Consider the following 19,741-nt stretch of genomic DNA (forward strand, 5'->3'; position numbering starts at 1 on the left):
AGGGGAGGCTGTTTAAACTATGCAGGATCCAGGTATTCTTCTCCACTGCTGACCATTCTCCCAGTCATACCTTTAGTGTATGCAATGCAATCGATATCGTGGGAGGTTAATCCAGCTTCTGTTAATGCCTCCCGCAGGAGGTCTAGGATAACAGCTCGGTGATGCCTGGCAGTATCACCTGGGAGGAACCCTAAGAAATGGACACAGATCAAAAATCATAAGAGTTTTCCCATAGCAGATAGGTAGAAGTGAAAAATAAAACTGGAGGTTTTAGTAATGTAGGAAGAATTGTTTCATTCTACCAAATTTTCAGATAGTTTTTTTTCCAACCTCTATACAATTTATCTTTCAGAACTGCCCTTCTTTGTATCCAATTTCTATTCAGCTTTTGGAATTCAATTCAAGTGATACTTTCTGGTGACCTTTTCTGTGATGGTATATATAATACATTGCTGTAGTTGACACACAATAAATATAGCATTATAATTATCTATAGTTTCCCCAGTTTAACCACAAGTATTTCAGAGCATTGCCGTTTTATTTATATTTCCAGTGACCAAGTGCTTATAAGAGTTAGTGGCAAATATAAATATATATTTCTAAGTAATAATCTGTCACAACACCACTTATTCCTAGATTTTTCAGGTACATGCAGGTCAACTGTCCTCTCCTATGTGTGCAACTATCACAGGAGAGGGTAAGCAAGATGCAATATTTTATAAGTAATATTAGTTACAAGTTATAATTGTCTGGTACTTTCATTTTGTATCCTCAAGGCCCAGAAATACAGGTATTACTTTTCCCACTTTAAGAGCAAAACATTGAACACGAATCTTACAAATCCAGTGTGACACCTGTTCTATAAGACTTTCTGCTCTCCTCCCCCCCACTCATTCTACAAAAATTTTGACACATTTGCTGTGTGATCTATTTACAAGTCCGAATCCACGGCAGGCTCGTAACTCCTATTTTTGAGTATACAGCACATAAAAGGCGCTGCATAAAACTGAACGAACCCAGAAGATACGGACTCAACTGCCCATGACTCTTCAACTCACCCGCCTTGTAAAATTTGATTATAAAATAATCCCAACCAGACTCGTATCTAAAGCTGTACAAGTTGACAACCCGCACCAGGACCCACTTCACCAGTGTTTAGGAAGATGGCAGGTGCGCAGAGAAGTCAGTGGCGACTAGAAAACCCTAATGACTCACCGGTGCCCGGAGGTGTGACGTAAGTTCGCCGCGGGTTCGCCAGCACCTTACCATCACGCACCACTCCCACACCGACCTTGTTGGCGCTGCCTTCAAAACCCAGCACCGCCGGCATCGTGGAGCCGGAGAAAAAACGCCGGCAGGCTACTGGAAACCGTAGAGCTATGGAGGCCCTCACGCGTCGGTGCTGGTCAACAGATTCCGGACAGCGGAGGAAGAAGAGCCCACCACCAGTAGAAAGCAGATGGCACCCGGACGAGCACAGAACTACGCCAGAACTACGCCTGTGGGCAACGCGACAGCGCCGACCGCGCCGTAGCTGTTAAGGCCCCTCAGGACCTGTCTTCTTAAATGCCAGGGACGCTGGACCGGTCTCTGCGCCCTACATTCCTATCTGTTCCCCAGCCTCTTTCCTGCGGTCCAGCCCAGCCCTCTCCACTGATTTCTTCCCTCTTTGCATAGCGTTAGGATCTTCGATCAGGGTGAAGAATGAGTCATAAGTCTGGCAAAACGATAAACAGCGCTAAAATGGAGCAGTGGGGCCTTCAAGCCCCTGGAGAGCCAGAGAAGGGCGGGCGCTTCTCCATCACGTGGTACCAAACAGACCAATCGACCGCATGCGTGGACCACGTGGTCACATCAGTCACCCACGTGGGCGCAAAGCGTGCACCGTTCTTTGTGTTCGGGTAAGGAGGTGCCACGCTCGGACCGAAGCAGGTCAGATACAGGGTTGCTGTTCTACTAAACGCCCGGCCAGCCCGGTTAGGGACTCATAATTAAGATCATCAGTTGGCTAGAGGGCAGGTCTTGCGAGGAGCTTACGACGCATTTTGAAATGATCTAATGTGGGTGAGGGGCTCAAGGGCCTATGATGCACGAAGGCGGGGAAGGGATTCAGAAATAACGTAGTTCGAAAGGCGGGACCGGGTGTGCGGACGCCATAGGGAGGAGTCTTCATCCCAGGCTTACCTGATTCCACAATTTTTTTTCGAATCTAGGCAACACGGTAAAAGTACTGCTTCGGTGGGCTACGTGGTACGGGTGCCGAAGGGCGTTCGTTACAGGGATGCCAAAGCGTGGAAAAAAGGGAGCGGCGGCAGAAGATGGGGAAGAGCCCAAGAATGGTAAGAGAATGAAATAAAATAAGCCCCTTTCCCTACAAGGTGCACGACAATGTTTACGATTTCCTCTATGAATTGTAAACAGGGACCGAATCATATTTTTACAGGAATTTGCGAAGAAGTCAAGGCAACTACTGATTCTCTTGTGGGTCTGTAGTATAAACTGTATTGAGGTTGCAAACCGCTAATTTTATTACCTGTGACTCATTTTGTAGAGCCAGAGGCTAAGAAGAGTAAGGTGGGAGCAAAGAAAAACGAAAAAGAGGTAGCAGGAGAGGGTCCAGTCCTGTATGAAGACCCTCCAGATAAGAAAACCTCACCCAGTGGCAAATCTGCCACTCTCAAGATCTGCTCTTGGAATGTGGATGGACTTCGAGCCTGGATTAAGAAGAAAGGTTTAGATGTGAGTGGAATTCAGGGAGGGGAAGAGATATTCCATAATCTTGAGTGGTCTTGCAGTTTAATTACCTTTTCTCATGTTCCGCCCTAGGATGTGTTATTTTTCTCTTGCCTGCAGTTTTTCTTTCATTTTTTGGTACTGGGGAACCCATGGGTGCTTTTATCACTGAGCTGCATCCCCAGTCTTTTTTTTTTTTTTTTTTTTTGAGATAGGGATAGGGTCATGCTAACTTGCTGAGGGTCTCACTGAATTGCTAAGGGTGGCCTCAAACTTGATATCCTCCTGCCTCATCCTCCAGAGTTACTGAAATTACAAGCTGTGTGCCATCACACCTGGCACTTGCCTGTAGTTTTCTTGTGGGAGAAGTATAACCAGGGCCTTCATGAAGTCTTGCCTAAATGTCCATTCCTTCGATTCCATTGCCATTTCTTGTTTCACATCCTTCCTTTTCCCCAGAATATTGTAAAAGCCTCTATGCTGGACTCTTCTATTTTATATCCAGCATATCCTCCATTCCAGTAACTGCTGCTTAAAAATATTAGCTGGTTATCCACTGCCTATACAAGAAAACAGAGTCTTCTTAGGACAACATGTGAGACTTTACTATCCCCCACCATTAGTGGTCAAGTTACATAATTTGTAATTGTCTAAACGTTATGTTGCTTGACTGTTGGAACTCTATGCACAGGGACTTGTGTCTGACCTGTGTACAGCTAATATTTCTTGCATAGATTGTTCAGTAAATATTTGTGGAGTGCTGGGGTTGCCTATCTTGTGAGGTTCTGGGTTCAGTCCCAAGTACTGCAAAAAAATGTCTGCTGAATTGACAATGTCTTCTCCACCTTTCTTTTTATTTACAGTGGGTAAAGGAAGAAGCCCCAGATATCCTGTGCCTCCAAGAGACCAAATGTTCAGAGAATAAACTACCAGCTGAACTTCAAGAGCTACCTGGACTATCCCATCAGTACTGGTCAGCTCCTTCGGACAAGGAAGGGTACAGTGGTGTGGGTCTACTTTCCCGCCAGTGCCCCATCAAAGTCTCTTATGGCATCGGTGAGATCCTATTGATTTCTAATGCCTGAGATGCTCCAACCAATTGTTAAAAATTCTTTCCCTAATGTTTTATTACTTTCTCTTATAGGCTTTTCATGCTCATTTTCATTTTTATAGGTGAGGAGGAACATGATCAGGAAGGCCGGGTAATTGTGGCTGAATTTGACACATTTGTGCTAGTAACAGCCTATGTACCTAATGCTGGCCGGGGTCTGGTAAGACTGGAGTACCGCCAGCGCTGGGATGAAGCCTTTCGCAAGTTCCTGAAGGGCTTGGCTTCCCGCAAGCCCCTTGTGCTATGTGGGGACCTCAATGTGGCTCATGAAGAAATTGACCTTCGTAACCCCAAAGGAAACAAAAAAAATGCTGGCTTCACTCCACAGGAGCGCCAAGGCTTTGGGGAATTGCTGCAGGCTGTGCCGTTGACTGACAGTTTCCGGCACTTGTACCCCAACACTGCATATGCCTATACCTTTTGGACTTACATGATGAATGCTCGGTCCAAGAATGTTGGCTGGCGCCTTGATTACTTTTTGTTGTCCCACTCTCTTTTACCTGCATTGTGTGACAGCAAGATCCGCTCCAAAGCCCTTGGTAGTGATCACTGTCCAATCACCCTATACCTAGCACTGTGACACCCTCCCAGAATCATTTTGAGCCTTGAAAATAGCACCCCCATCCCTGCATTCCTTCTTTAGTAGCTCTAGAGAAATCTGCATTTTATTTCTCTTCAGTAAGAATGCGAATCTTTCAACCAAACTACTGTTACAGACAGAGGTTTATTTTAAGTCCAAGGTTTTTGTTGTGTGTACCCCCACCACTTTTTTTTTTTTAAAGACTATCTGTAAAAATAAAAGGTCATAGTTTTATCCTTGCTGTCTCTGTGTTTAATAACCTTCTGTGGGGCTGTAGAATCCCTTCCTCATCTTTTCATACATACAAATTAACAAAGGTTAGAGTCATGACCTTATTTATTTACAAGCACAGGATGAATCCCTAACCTCTCCCAAGACAGCAACCCTACCCAGCCCAGTTAAATACTGCAACTGGGGAGGCAGGGAAGGTTGGAAGGAGTAATTAGGGAAATAACAGGACTGGGGGAACATACCCCACATTAAATAGTTATATACACATCAGTTCCTGTGGTTCTGTACAGAGCAGCAGCTGACCCCACCCCCACAGGACACGGAACGTGGGGAGAGGAGATTGAGGGTACTGAGGCCAGAGCCAGCCCCTGGTGAAGTGCAATAGCAGCAGCAAGGTCCTAATGGTGCACAAGAAGGAGGGGAACCCCCCAGGGCTACCCACCCCCACCCTGCCCTGGAATGTGTAAGGGACAGGAATGGCTCTCAGGGAGCACATAGAAAGGACAAGGCTAGAACCATCTTCAGGACCCAGGATTAGGGGCAATATTTTGCCTACTTCACCCTATACACAGCAACCCTTGGAGGAAAGCAGATAGCCAGCAGTGGTCTTATCCACCTCTCCAAACCTAAGTGAGGGCCTGGTTCCTTCCTACCTCTCCCCAGGGAAAAGGAAGGCAGCTGCTTGGCTTCCTTAATTGAAGCCCAGGGAACTTTTTACCCCGGCTCCATTTGTAGTGTCACTGTCCCCACCAGGGAGGGGCCAGGCACAGTCTGTGGATCATCCAGGGGCTCAGGAGAAGTTCTGGACAGGGTGGCTGACCTTCATACAGGCCCAATACAGGGCCCGGCCCAAACACAGCACAGCCAACAGGATGACAAAAGCCCAGGCTGCATAGATACCTCCATATCGCCGTGCGTGCTTCCATGTACCAAACTGATGAAGAGGAGGAAAAAGAAAGATGAGGTTGCTGTTGGCCCTCCTACTTCCTAAAACCCCTGAGAACAGTAAGAATCCAAGTTTTCTGTGTAACCACCTTCAGGGAACCTCAAAGCCCAGGTTGTTTAGTTCCCTTTTCCCAGGCAGGAAAATACTCACCGTCCCAGCTCTCTCAGTATTTCTTGTGTCTGACAATGGAGTCAGGCTTCCTAATAGTAACTCAAAACTACTTTTCTGTTGTCCTAACTCCTACACAGAAGATAGGTACTTTTTCACTTAAGACTTTTTTATCAGTTACCTTCAACTTCAGTTCACTTATACCTTAAAACAAGCCCCTCCCCCATTTCTTTCATCTTTTCCTAGGGTACCAATTTTCCAAAGCTTAGCTTATGATGAAGCTGAAAAATGAAGACTTGAGTCAAGGTTACTCACAGCAAGGCCAGTGGCAGTGACTGCCAAAAGTAAGCCAAGCAAAAAGCAGCAGATACATCTTTTCCTTGGATATCTGCGCCCAATAGAAGACCTGCAAGGAGGCAAATGAATAGATATTTAAAACAGCGCTGTTGTTTTAACTCCATATGTCACCCAATTACAAGCTCAACCCCTAATCACTTACACTTTCCTGCAGTGAGGGCAACGTGCCAAGGTTCGATCAGTGAACTCTGTCCACTATGGAGAAAGAAAAATAATTATAGAAGGAAGACCCTCCTCAATGAGACTCTTGAGGCAGAAGGAGGCTGGAAAATGTGTTCCCACCCACAAGACATCTTTTCAGGATTCACAGTCTTACTCAAGCTTTTTCCCCCAGGGCTTGCCAATATCCTTCCTTACCAGAAATGTATTCTTGCAATGTCCACAGATGACCCTGACACCCATTGGCTGTGGATCTGGACTTGAAGGTCCTGGATGAACAGGTCCCAAGTTGATGATTCTTTTGCTTTACAGGAGGAACAAAGACTGTGATTGAAAAGTTTTTAATCCTAAGAATTCTCACACTGTTCCTCCTTTGCATTATCCACTCCCTATCAAGTTCTTCTTTGTACAAATCCTTCAACCCTTCCCCAGAGAATCCTTGAGGAATAACACTACTTAAAACTTTAGGTCTTCAATGCCTCTTTAGCCTCTAAATAATTCATCCAACCCCCAATACTCTCCATTCTCCTAAAGAACACCATTTCATCCCAATCTTTTTATTGAGAAAAGAGGAAGCTGGCTGTAATAGTCCTTTGGCATAATGCTCCATACTGTTCTCTCTGTCTAAACAAACATGAAGCTTGCTCACTTTTTTCTCCTTATAAATACTAGTCCTTATTGACTTTCCCTATTTATGCCCTTCTCCACCATGATGCCTCTTACCAATAGGGTCGTGGGCAGGCAATCCGCTGGGAAGTCACTTTGCAGATAAGGAGACAGTTACAGGGGCATCGAACATATTTTTTCCCTGGGGGTGCATTCTTGATAGGCTAGAGAATAATGGGGACATCAGCAAGCAACCCAATCCCTTTGATTTCCCTCCAAAAACACTTTCTGAGATCAGATTGATAAGGTCCTAGCCGGGAAGGAGAAATGAAAGAGACACACATATCATGACATTTGCAAATGAAGTATTCCAGATAGGCGTAAGTAAGTAAGTGGCTTCTGGGGAAAATGCGAAGTGATACTCGCAGAACTGAAACTGGGTTTTATGAAAAGCCCTTGGCCAACACCTAAGTCTCAGGGTCTAATCAAGAGATCAGAAAAAGGATCCAGGAAGCAGGGCCCATTTTATAGATATATATAACTCACAGTGGCTTCATTGCAGACACCACATTTGACTACATGCTGATGCATCTTGCCTTCCACGTTGATGAGAGACTGGCAGACTCGGCAAGTGATCATGGGGGCACTCCCACTGTCTGGGCTGGTCAGGGGTGAGTAGGGGGGCGGGTCCTCCCCAGGTAACACGGCTGGATGCCCCTCAGGAAACGGGGGAAATGCTGAAGAGGAACCAGATAAAAAGAGGTGCTGGGATCGCTTGCAGCCCCCACCCCACCCCCCACTGATGCTCCACTGGGGTAGGGAACTTTTTTCTGATCTTCGAGCCTTCTGACCAAACTCCGAGGACTCCTCATAATCGGCGCTTCCATCACCTTCCTCAAAATCCAATTCAGTTCCCAGACTCTGGTCGAGATTGCAGAGGAAAGGGAGCCTCGCCCCGTTACAGGTGCAACAGTCCCGCACCTGGCGCTTGGGCCCCGCCTCCGCCCTCGGCCCCGCCCCTCCGCGTACCCTCGGGAACACCTCGGACCCGCCCCGGCTTACCCTGGGGCGGGGCATGTTTACCGGCTCCATACGGTGGTGCGGAGGGGGTCAGGCCTCCCCCGGGCCCAGCGCCACTTCCGCCCGGCCCCACTAAACCGTTGCCCCCGGCGCCGCCGTCAATGGGCTCGGACAGCAGTGGGGAACGCTCTCCATCTGCCGCCATGGCCGCCGCCGCCGCCTCCTGCCTGGGTCAGCGATCCAGCTCCCTTCGTCGCCGCCGCCGCCGCCGCTGCTACCGGGTCCCCAGGGCGCCTGCGCGCCGCGCGCCCAGCTCACCCCGCAGCCAGTGGCCTGTCCCGCCCCGGTCCGTCCGCAGCACGTGATAGGCTATCCCCGCCCCCGCCATGCTATCATTCGTGGAGATAAACCAATTCCCGGTCAGTGAAAGCAACTCTCCTTTTCCACTGGGGAGAGTCGTTCCAACGTCACTGTCACATGACCTGCCGGGAGCGGCTGAGTTTGCAAAAACTGCACGTGACTAGAGGTTCTGCGAGCCATTGGAAGCGTGGCCCATCGCGCTACCTCCAGACCAGGAGGTGGGGCTGAGCTGCTTCTGCTCACCGGTCATGTGTTTCAGGAAACGCCCCACCCTCGGTTACGCACCCAGTCTGCTTCTCACTGGTGCAAAGACACCACCAAAGACTTTTCTTCACATTATAATTGGCCTCTCATTGGCTGGTGGCTTCCTTTCCCTCGTCCTGTGATCCTTGCGACACAACTTTATTGGCCTAAACTTAGCGCCAGAACATTTGAGGCGTGGCTTAAGCATTTTAAGAGGAGGGGCAATAAAAGAGTGAAAGTTTGGGCTTTTCTGAGCAGCGGATGGAAGAGTGGAAAACAGCAAAGGCAAAATTAACCACTGCTCCAAAAAAATACCTTTTAAAAGCCAAGGTAACAGTCGAGTGCAGTGGCGCAGACCTGTAATCCCAGCTACTCCAGAGGCTGAGGCCGGAGGATGGCAAATTAGAGACCAGCCTGGGCAATTTAACGAAACCCTGTCTCAAAATAAAAAGAACTAGGGGTGTAGCTCCGTAGGAAAGTGCTCCCCGTAGCACGCTGGAGATCATGAGCTCAAACCGCAGTACCCGGGGGGAAACGGAAAGAAAGAAAAGAGGCCAGAGTGACAATCTATCAGGAAGAAAATAATTTAAAAATTGAAGGTCATCATCCATTCCTTTCTTGCTGGAGTTACTTCTAGGACAGGACACGAGACTGGATTCTTAAGGAAGCTGTCCCTGCGGACTCCACCAACTCACCTTGCTAATGGAATTTATGGGTGGGGACTGGGTATGTAATTCAGTGACAGAACGATTGTGTAGAATGTGCCAAAGCCTAAGGTTCGATCCCTAACACCGAGAAGAAGAAGGAAAAAAAAAAAAAAAAAAAAAAAAACTGAGATCATCTTTTTATGAGTGCTCTATACTGAAATAAGAGCTCGTCATTGTACTCAATTTTTAAATTTTGGGGTACCGTGGGTTGAACCCAGGAGCGCTTTACCACAGAGCTACATTCCCAGCCCTTTTAATTTTTATTTTGAGACGGTCTTGATAAGTTACTGAGGCTTGCTTCGAACTTGTGATCCTCCTGCCTCAGTCTTCTGAATTGCTGGAATTGCAGGTGTCCGCTACCATGCCCGGCCGTTTTTCTCAATTTTATGACTAGCAATCCTTGGACATGTGCATAAATGTTGATTGTATTAACCAATCAAATCCAAGGATATTTTAGTCACCTTGTTTGGCCTGCCGTGACAGTCTTTAAACGTGTCTTAACTTTGCCCTTTGCTACGAGATTGCTAATGGAGGTTATTCTAATATTAAGTGTTGAAGATGACCTTGAACTTCAGACATCTAAGTACAGCTGACCCACCTACCCTCTCCTGTCCATCCAAATTTATCCAGCTCAACTTACACAGTAGAGAAGATAAGGCCACTCCTTTTCAGATCTATCAAGCTGCTCACTAAATGTGAAGGGTTCCCCAACAGGGATTAATTGTAGTATTTACCCCTAAACTGAAGGAAATGTGATTTCTTTTTGTTCCAACTTTGATGTTTCAGGGTAGAGTGGGGACTGATGTCAAGGTGAACAGCTCTTTGTTCTGAGAATGATTGAGGAAGTCTTCCTTAATTATGTAAGTGTAGGATGAGTAGTTACTGAAGTGATCTCTCTTAGTTAACCAAAAACAGGATGGGAAGGGCCATAGTTAGGAAAGAATACTGAGAGGTCAAAGGAAGATATTTTAGTTCTGAGTTCATGCTCTTGGGAAATGTCTGATTTCTAAGAAGGGCAATATTTTTTTTAACTATCAGACGGAAGGTCTCTGTGAGAATAAGGCTTCGATGACCACCTTTTCCTGAAAAACCTCAGGTGGGGCTTCTGCTTTCTCCCTTCTAGACACCAAAGCACAACCCTGAGGATCATCAGTAATGGAAGAGAGAGAGTACCCTGCCAGTCCTCTTCCCCATCAGAAGTCTCATGTGGACCTTATGGGAGCCTGAATCACACCCAAGTTAGCTCAAATTGTAACTGAGAAGCAACACTGAGGACCATAACCAGTTTGTCTAAAGCCTCTCCTAACAGTGAAGGAAGTGCAACCAGTCCCAAATATTTGATAATAAAGGGACTGCTTTCCCAATACTTGTGGACTAGATACTACAGGGACTAGACACTTCACCTAGGTTCTGATGCTTAAACAGAGTTTTGCCATGCCACCTTACATGGAAGCTAGTGTTCTTCCACCAGTTAGGTCCCCAGTAAAAACCACACATACCCCCCAATCCAACACACTCTTAAAGAAATAAGGAACCTCTAGATGCAAAATGGGGAAGGGGTTGTAGCTCTGCAGGGGGACAGGCCGGTCTGTGCTCTTTCTTCTATTTTTGGCACACAGAATCTCAAGCATTCATGCTAAGTTTGGAGTAGGTTTCATTATTTGCACCCTAGTTGCATATACAATCCCCAAACTGTCCTTTATGATTCTCCCATCCTCACCAAGGTCATATTTCATGTTAATTTAAATCTGGTTCTGCCGAGTGTGGTGGCACCTGCCTGTAATCCTAGCAGCTCCTGAGACTGAGGCAGGAGGATTGCAAATTCAAAGCCAGCCTCAGCAATTTAGTAAGGCCTTAAGCAACTTAGTGAGACCCAGTCCCCAAATAAAAAACAAAAAGACCTGAAGATGTGACTCAGTGGTTAAACACCCTTGGGGTCAATCCCTGACATTAAAAAACAAAAATGTGGACAGTGAGCTGGGGTTGTAGGTCAGTGGTAGAGTGCTTGCATAGCACATGCAAAGCACATGCAAGACTCTGCATTCCTTCCCCAGCACTAGAAAGAAGGAGAAGGAAGAAGGAAGAAGGAAGAAGGAAGAAGGAAGAAGAGAGCATTGGATACCATACAAATGATATTTATTTACTTATTTTTAGTAGTTTAGTCTCTAAATGATGGTTTTGTTGTAGGTTAAATATAGGAATGTATGCCTAGGAATTGAAGTAAATGTTAAGCCATAGGAAGAATGTCTTCTGATGGGCTTGTGGCACTGAAGGAAAGGTATGATGGAACAATGCCTGAATATACCATGTTTTAGGTCCCTTTTAATCCTAGACTAACCTCTGCCCATACAGGTGTGGGTTAAGGGAAGTACACTGACTCTCTAAGTGCTTTCATGATAAAATTATGTTATAATAAATCCCTCTAGGTCTTAAGTTCTAAAACTCCCCAAGAAGGGACCATTATTTATTCTATGAATGGACTAATCACCACCTACAGTTCTAGGCAGAGCACTTCAGGGGAATCTAAGATCAATAAATTTGGAGTTGCCCTCATACATTATGGTCTAGTAGTGGTGAGAAGATTACATGCCCAGATAACAAGGTAATCTGTGGGAAGGGTCATAAAAGAGGTAGAGGAAATTGTTAACAGTTTAGAGGATTACCTCTTCTGGTCCTTGGTTATCTACTGCTGTGTAATGAACATAGTGATATATTTTTTGCTTTATGACTCTGTGATGTTGACTGAGTGGGTTTTTTTTTTTTTTAACTAATCTCACTTGGATTCATTCACACACATGCAGTCAGAAGGGGATTGGATACAATTCAATGGTCCAAGATGGCCTCACTCTTGTTTGTGGTAGTTGTATGTGCTGGTTTGGCTGGCTTCTTTATAGCAAGGTGATCCTACAGGTTGATAGCCCAGGAGGAATAAAGGAGAGGCTGCCACCATGTTAGGCATAGGCTTCAGCTCTATCACAACTTCTACCATATTCTAGTCTAGGGATCATAGCAAATCAGTCCTGCTTATATTCAAGGTGTGGGGATCTAGAATTTACTTCTTGATAAGAGGAGCCACAAAATATTATGGCTTTTTTTCTTTCTTTCTTTCTTCCTTTCTTTCCTCTTTCCATCTCCTTTCTTCCCTTTCTTCCTTCCATTTTTCCTCGCAGTGTTGGGGATAGATCTTCTGGCACTGTGCGTGCTACACAAGAACTCTAAGCTACATCCCTCAGCCTCAGTGGCCATGTTATCAATCTACCACAATTGAGGAGAAGCTTAGCAAACAAGTCAAATACAAATATTTGTTAAATATTTACTATTTGTGAAAGACACTCCTTGAGAAACTCACACTCAGGGTACAGAGAGATAATAATGTAAATGTTGACAGTATAAAATGTCAACACTAATAATCTTTTATTATGTCAAAAAGCTAGAAATTCATGTGCATATGCTTCATAACAAATGAATTAAACAATATAATTCAAATTAAAGGAATGAAGAGATCACTTCTATCTAGCCAGAGTAGTCAGGGAAAACTATAAAAATATAAAAAATTATTATATTATTAGGCATGAATAATTCAGATTTAAGTTTTCTTGAGTAGGCCAATAGGCATAGAAATGCAAAAAATAATATTTCTAATTTGCTTATGGTTAGCACTTTCATATCTGTATTCATTTGATTTCAGAACCTTCTGTGAGATGAACAGGAAAGCTAAGATTGTCTTTATTTTACAGGTGTGGAAACCAAGACTCTGTAAGTTAGTCATTTAAGTTAAGTGAGAGATTGAAATGGAACTAAAAGTACAAATCTTCTGGCTTTTATTTTTCCCCATAAGTTTTTAAATTCTTTATTTATTTACACATGACAATAAGATGTGTTTTGACATATTTTATATATATATATATATATGTATATATATATATATGGAGTATAACTTCCCATTTTTGTGGTTGTACATGATGTGGAGTTACACTGGTTGTGTATTCATATATGACATTCATTCTACTGTCTTTCCCACTCCTATCCCCCCTCCCTTCCCCCACTTCCCCATCCAATCTTGTGAATCTCCTTCCCCCCACCCCCCCACACCCCACACCCCCGCCTATTGTTAGTCAGCATCTGCGTATCAGAGAGAACATTTGATCTTTGTTTTTTTGGGATTGGCTTATTTCACTCAGCATGATATCCTTCAGTTCCATTTACTAGCAAATGCCATAATTTTATTCTTCTGTATGGCTGAGTAATATTCCATTGTGTATATATACCACATTTCTTTATCCATTATCTGTTGAAGGGCACCTAGGCTCATTCCACAGTTTAGCTATTGTGAATTGAGCTGCTATAAACATTGATATGAATGGGTCACTGCAGTATGCTGATTTTAAGTCCTTTGTATACAATCAAGGAGTGAGATAACTGCGTCAAATGGTGGTTCCATTCCAAGTCTTCTGAGGAATCTCCATACTGCTTTCCATAATGGTTGCACCAATTTGCATTTCCACCAGCAATGTATTAGTATACCCTTTTCTCTACATCCTGGCCAATATTTATTGTTACTTGTATTCTTGATAATTGCCATCCTGACTGGAGTGAGATGAAATCTCAGTGTAGTTTTAATTTGCATATCTCTCATTGCTAGTGATGTTGAACATTTTTTCATGTATTTGTTGACTGATTGTAGTTCTTCTGTGAAGTGTCTATTCAGTTCCTTTGCACATTTTTTGATTGTGTTATTTGTTTTGGGTTTTTGTTTGTTTGTTGTTTGTTTTTGAGTTCTTTATATATCCTGGAGATTATTGCTTTATCTGAGGTGCAGGTGGCAAAGATTTTCTCCCATTCTGTAGGCTCTCTCTTCACATTCTTGATTGTTTCCTTTGCTGTGAAGATGCTTTTTAGTTTGATACCATTTCATTTATTGGTTCTTGATTTTACTTCTTACACTTTAGGAGTCTTGTTGAGGAAATTGGTTCCTAAGCCAACATGATGGAGATTTGGGCCCACTCTTTCTTTTAGTAGGCCACAGGGTCTCTCTAATGCCTATGTCCTTGATCCACTTTGAGTTGAGTTTTGTGCAGGGTGAGAGATAGGGATCAAATTTCATTTTGTTACATATGAATTTCCAGTTTTCCCAGCACCATTTGGAGAAGAGTCTATCTTTTCTCCAATATATGTTTATGGCACCTTTGTCTAGTATGCAATAACTGTAAGTGGATTTGTCTTTGTGTCTTCTGTTCTGTATCATTGGTCTTCATGTCTCTTTTGGTGCCAATACCATGCTGTTTTTGTTACTATAGGTCTTCATGTCTCTTTTGGTGCCAATACCATGCTGTTTTTGTTACTATAGCTCTGTGAAGCCTCCTGCTTCACTTTTCTTGCTGAGGATTGCTTTGACTATTCTGGATCTCTTATTTTTCCAAATGAATTTTCCCCATCAGTTTTGAAAAGCTATTTACAAAAAGTTTTATTCAACTACTTCTACTTTTAAATATATCAAGCACTTCTAAATATCTAGAAGGACTAGATATGTCATATAAAAACTTGTCTGCAATGCATACAGCATTGATAAATAAAATTGCACATGTAGCAATAGTTATAATCTGAGGTAATTTCTAATATGATTTTGTCCTTGAATCTTTCCCTCTTCACTTCCTTCTACTTTCAGTCCAGTGGACAAGTACAGGCATAGATAATGCTTAAAGATGTCTGAAAAAATTCATATCCAAAAATCATTAACAGGGGACAAGCTTTCCTATGAATTTCAACACAAAATGTATAAAATGTGCTAATTTTAGTAACTACTTGGTCATATACGGACAACCTCTTGAGATCAGGTATTGCAAAATTGGGATTCATTTGTCCATAATATCCACTATATACACAGCAAAACAAAATGCACAAAACATACAGAAAAATGATGTCTGAAAATGTCTACATATCAATGCAATAACATGTCACTTTTGCAATTGTTTCCCTTCCACTTCCTCCACATCACTGAAGTACAGAGGATACTATACTGCTCACAGAGGTGGTTTAACAGTTCCATTCCCAAAGGACAATATTTGCTAAAGCAAAAAGATATTTACAAAGTGATATTTTACTACCTTTAGAGGTGGACACCTCCAAACATCTAGACAGACTGATGTTTCAAGTAAAGATCAATTTGGTCCACTGTGTGTACAGCAGTCTTGAATAAACTGTGCACATGTAACAATAGTTCTAATTTGAAAATGTCTTCAAAATATGAGCATTCTGGCTCTTCACCAATCCAGTGGGTCACAATGCTCAAATTTTCAGAAGACAATCTTTCCTAGGAATTTTAACACAAAACATGCAACATTTGCTTACTAATTCTACTTTTGTCGTCCACTGGCCACCACTTTTAACATCTAGAAAGACTAGATGTAGATTAGGACTCATCCGCCCTTTATATACACTCTACAGGGCAAAGTAAAACAAAAACATAGACACAGGAAGGATGGTTACTCTTGTTTCATTATGAGCACACTGGGCATGGTGCTCCAGAGAATCCCAGGGCACAATGTGTACTACTCAACAGGGGCTTGGCTACAAAACAACATTTCCCCCTACAAAACAACATTTCATAAGAATTTTAACAAAAATAAATTTAAGAAATGTGTTACATTTTACTATTTCTACTTTTAACATATCGGACACTTTAGAACATCTAAGGAGACTAGCTATTTCAAAACTATATAGCATCGTCAACTACGCGTCCAATAAAGAGAAATAAAATGCACACACAAAACAATGGTTATACATGGTGCAGGACATTCTTTCCTTCCTTCTCACCGACTTCTGTTCCCTAACAGCCGACAAGCATGAACTAGTGTCGCTCCTGGTGTTGCTTCTAGAGGTGGTCTAACAACTCCATTTCAAAGTCATTTCCAGAAGACATTTCTTTCATAATTTTTAAAAAAACAATGTGCATTTATAAGATGCATTATTTTCTAATTCTAGTTTATCATCCGTGGGCAACCTTTCTATATCTAGAATGTCTGGATGTAGCTAAACTTTTCTTTGAAAAGGTTGTGGGGTGGTGAGAGCAGTTTTTTCATATCATACACACAGGACCTACAAACGACTAGTAAATCTTCCCAGAGGATGGTGGGCCCTTGCAGTTGGACAGATGCGGGTGTGTTCCTCTACCATTTCTGCTTGGTAGGTCGAAGACCACCGCCTGATGCCTGCTGACCGATCCACCCACTGTGGTCCGGACTTGCTCACCTCCAGGGTGTTGTAAGGCCTTTGTTTGCCTTGTTGGGAAAGTGAGGTCTAATGCGTGGTGGACCTCTGGGACATCTGCCGCTTCCTAGAACCCCAGAGTGTACCAGCCACCGCTAAGTCCTCGCCTGGGCGGGACAGGATTGGGCTGCAAGATCCGCCAGCTCGCGGTGTACCGGCTCCTTCGCAGTCTGAGCGGCCAGTGGGGCAAGCCACAGGCACTGCAGACCCTGAAGCAGGACAGACTGGTTGCTCCCCATGCTGTGTCTGCTGGAACTTCCTTCTGGCTTTTTTTTTTTTTTTTTTTTTTTTTTTTTTTTTGCTTTGTTTGTTTGCTTGTTTGCAGTATTGGGGATTGAACCCAGGCATGCTCTATGACTGAGCTATATCCTCAGCTCTTTTTATTTATAGACAGGATTTTGCTAAATTGAGGCTGGCCTTGAACTTACTATCCTCTTGACTCAGCCTCCTGAGTAACTGGGAATACAATCATGGGCCACCATACCCCCTGCCTTATTTATGGTTTAATGTTTCACACTCACATAATCTGCTAGCAGATTGAAAAGGGTAGAAGCTGATTGTGATAATGAACACCTGCTGTCCTAGGTACTTGGAAGTGGAGGCAAGAGGTTTGCTTGAGCCAAAAGTTTTGGGTCTAGCCTGGGGAATACATGAATACCCTGTCTCCAAGAAGATAGAAAGAGGAGGCCTTATTCTCACATACAGTCATACTGGGGCAGGATTCAATATATACATTTTGGGGAAAACACAATTCAGTCCATAATGGGAAGACAAAGAAACTGCCAGGTGTATGGCACTCACCTGTAATCCCAGTGACTTGGGTGGCTGAGAGAGAATTCCAAGTTTGAGGCCAGCCTCAGTCAATTAGCCAGGCCCCAAGCAACTTAACCTGTCTCAAATAAATAAATAAATAAATAAATAAATAAATAAATAAATAAAATAAGGGCTGAGGATGTGGCTTTGTGGTTAAGTAGTCCTGGGTTAAATTCCCCCCTATCCCCAGTACCAAAAAAAGAAAAAAGAAAAGTAAGAAATAAACTAGGTTTATAAGCATTTTTTTCTTCAGACTTGCAACCAAGTAGTAACTAGCTTGCATGGAGAGTGGAGTGGAGGAACATCTGTCTGGCTTCTGTGACCCAAAGTGTCCCAATCTGATTTCTCTTTTTCCATGTATTCCATATACCCTATTTCTTTTTTCTCTTCCCTGAGTTGGTAGTTGACCACCTGTGTGAAAACAACACAAACCTTTACTCCATATCCAGGGGAAGGAGTTTTCTGCTAATATGCAGAATGAGCCATAATGTGGAGGGTTGGATAGGGTGGGGTAGGGTGTGCTCTGTTTTAAGGGATTATTTTATGTTAATTTTACTGGGCCTTTGCTTTGTCTTATAGTGTAGAGAGAATGAGAGATCTCAGTTGAGGGAATTAAACAGGCTCCCCACCTAAAGAATCCTGAGATTCTTCCATAAAAATTCTTATAGCATTATAGAAGCCGAGCCTGCTCCTATAATTGTTGATGTGGGGAGTCACTTTGTGGAGACACTGCCCCGTTCTACAAGGTAATAACCAGTGACTTCCACCTGTCCCTGCCACTTTTTCAGACTTTTTCTGTTTTATGTTTTTCAGACTTCTTGATCTTGAGGGTGGAAGATGGGTGTGTTACTCAATATGTACTGGACACAGGATTCCCTCTAAAGATAAAAAGGGTGATAAGAAGGCAGAAGAAAGAGTAATAGGCCGTCATAAACTATAATTACCCTAAGGTCAATGATTGTTTAATTCCTGACTATAGAAATTCTAAAAGTACTTATACTTTACCATAAAAGTAAAAAACGAAACACAGTTACAGCTTCTGTATGTGTATGCAGGGTAGCAGTGACTAAAACAGATAAAGGGAACGCAGTAGAACTTTCTGTGGTGATAGAAATGTTTCTATGCTATGCAATGTGGTAGGCACTAGCTCAGATGTGGCCACTGAGCAGTTGAAACGCAGTTAGTTATGATTAGAAATTAGAATTTATTTCTATGTAATCTTAATTTTATTGTTTAAATTGTTTAGTAACTATTTAAGCTTAATTACTTTTGTTAAGTAGAGCTGCTATTTGAACAGTGTGATACTCCATTTGGTGTTGGTGGGATTAATGTACCTCTAGTTTTATTTTTTTTAAATCCAATTTATGGTTAGGAGGGTCTAGAAAGATCAAATAGAAAAAGACAATGGGGAATAATAAGCATAACCAACATTTACTGTTTGTTATAATGCCAGGCATTTATCTAAACACTTAAAAGGTATTTTATATGGTCCTTGCAACAATAGTAAGTACTATTATTGTAAGTACTATTATTATTGCTATTTTACAGATGAGAAAACTGAGGCATAGAAATTTTACTTGTTTCATTTACACCACATGGATTCAAGAATGAGGTGGCCATGGAGTCTCTGGGGCCATGGTTTCCAAACTCTGTACCAAGGTGCAAACTTGCAGGGGCACTACAGGATATTATTTTGTCAAGACCAGGATCTTGCTATGTTGCCTGGGCTGATATCAAACTCCTGGGCTCAAGTGATCTTCCCACCTCAGTCTCCTGAGTAGCTGGAACTACAGACCTACACAACACACCTAAGTACATGGATGTGTGTGTGTGTGTGTGTGTGTGTGTGTGTGTTAGAGAGAGAGAGAGAGAGAGAGGGCGGGGGGGGGGGGGAGAGGAGGGAGAGAAAGAAGGTCTTGTAAATTATATAGGCTGGCCTCGAACTTGCAATCCTCCTGCCTCAGCCTCCTGAGTTGCTGGTATTACAGGAGTGCACCATTGTGCCAAGCTATTTGGTAGTTCTTGTACACTGAATTATTAGCTTGAGGTCATTCATAGTTTGAATATTAGATTGTGCTACATTGCTTTTGGTGACAAAATATCTTTGCAAAGTTAGTTTTAGGAGATCCCTCTGGTTAAAAAAAAAAAAGTAAATACTGTTCAAAAACAACATGAAATAGAAAATGAAGGGAGCATGTGGGAATTTAAGGTTTGAGAAGTTGCACAGTACCCAACAGGTGCACATATCCTACTAGTAAATATTTGTGGTTATTTTAGAAAAAAATAAAAATATTATTTCTTTCAATTTGTACTGTTTTTCAAATGGCAACCAAATTGTTATGCACCAACTACTCAAAACCAAAGCTAGAAGGGGAAAAAAAGGCATAGAACAATGTTAAGTATTTATTTTGATCTACAGGTACTGTGAAAAAGTTGTTGAGATACTAAGTGTGTTGTGAACTGAGAAATTGGAAACTCTGGACTTAAGTGTTGAAAACAAA

General features: G+C 43.0%; 3 protein-coding genes across 6 annotated transcripts in view; 1 reads left to right on the top strand and 2 right to left on the bottom strand.

The window, feature by feature from the left end:
• The window catches only part of Osgep (O-sialoglycoprotein endopeptidase), an 8,447-nt gene extending 6,712 nt beyond the window's left edge, over positions 1-1,735 (bottom strand). The window contains exons 1-2 of the mRNA XM_047539788.1: positions 1,216-1,735; positions 71-190 (exon numbers count right to left, since the gene is read on the bottom strand). Of these exons, the coding sequence (XP_047395744.1) occupies positions 71-190; positions 1,216-1,330 (235 nt within the window). The 5' untranslated portion in view covers positions 1,331-1,735. The remainder of the gene's footprint in view (positions 1-70; positions 191-1,215) is intronic.
• A 53-nt stretch (positions 1,736-1,788) lies between these two features.
• Positions 1,789-4,647, top strand: Apex1 (apurinic/apyrimidinic endodeoxyribonuclease 1). 3 transcript variants are annotated; one of them, XM_047539785.1, is made up of 5 exons: positions 1,789-1,932; positions 2,214-2,339; positions 2,552-2,739; positions 3,597-3,789; positions 3,907-4,647. In XM_047539785.1, exons 1-5 carry the CDS (start codon positions 1,833-1,835, stop codon positions 4,422-4,424), a joined length of 1,125 nt encoding a protein of 374 aa, XP_047395741.1. In that variant the 5' UTR covers positions 1,789-1,832; the 3' UTR covers positions 4,425-4,647. The 3 variants fall into 3 exon arrangements, with proteins under 3 accessions (XP_047395741.1, XP_047395743.1, XP_047395742.1); XM_047539787.1 differs by having other exon boundaries at positions 1,878-1,901; XM_047539786.1 differs by having other exon boundaries at positions 1,918-2,060.
• Pip4p1 (phosphatidylinositol-4,5-bisphosphate 4-phosphatase 1) lies at positions 4,550-8,188 on the bottom strand. Of its 2 annotated transcripts, none has more exons than XM_047539789.1 (7): positions 7,894-8,188; positions 7,378-7,568; positions 6,949-7,055; positions 6,424-6,529; positions 6,209-6,261; positions 6,025-6,115; positions 4,550-5,589 (listed from the first exon to the last, which is right to left on the bottom strand). In XM_047539789.1, exons 1-7 carry the CDS (start codon positions 8,054-8,056, stop codon positions 5,446-5,448), a joined length of 855 nt encoding a protein of 284 aa, XP_047395745.1. In that variant the 5' UTR covers positions 8,057-8,188; the 3' UTR covers positions 4,550-5,445. The 2 variants fall into 2 exon arrangements, with proteins under 2 accessions (XP_047395745.1, XP_047395746.1); XM_047539790.1 differs by having other exon boundaries at positions 7,915-8,185.
• Positions 8,189-19,741: the final 11,553 nt, after the last annotated feature.

Source organism: Sciurus carolinensis, chromosome 2, assembly GCF_902686445.1.
Source record: "Sciurus carolinensis chromosome 2, mSciCar1.2, whole genome shotgun sequence".
NCBI classification, from domain to species: domain Eukaryota; kingdom Metazoa; phylum Chordata; class Mammalia; order Rodentia; family Sciuridae; genus Sciurus; species Sciurus carolinensis.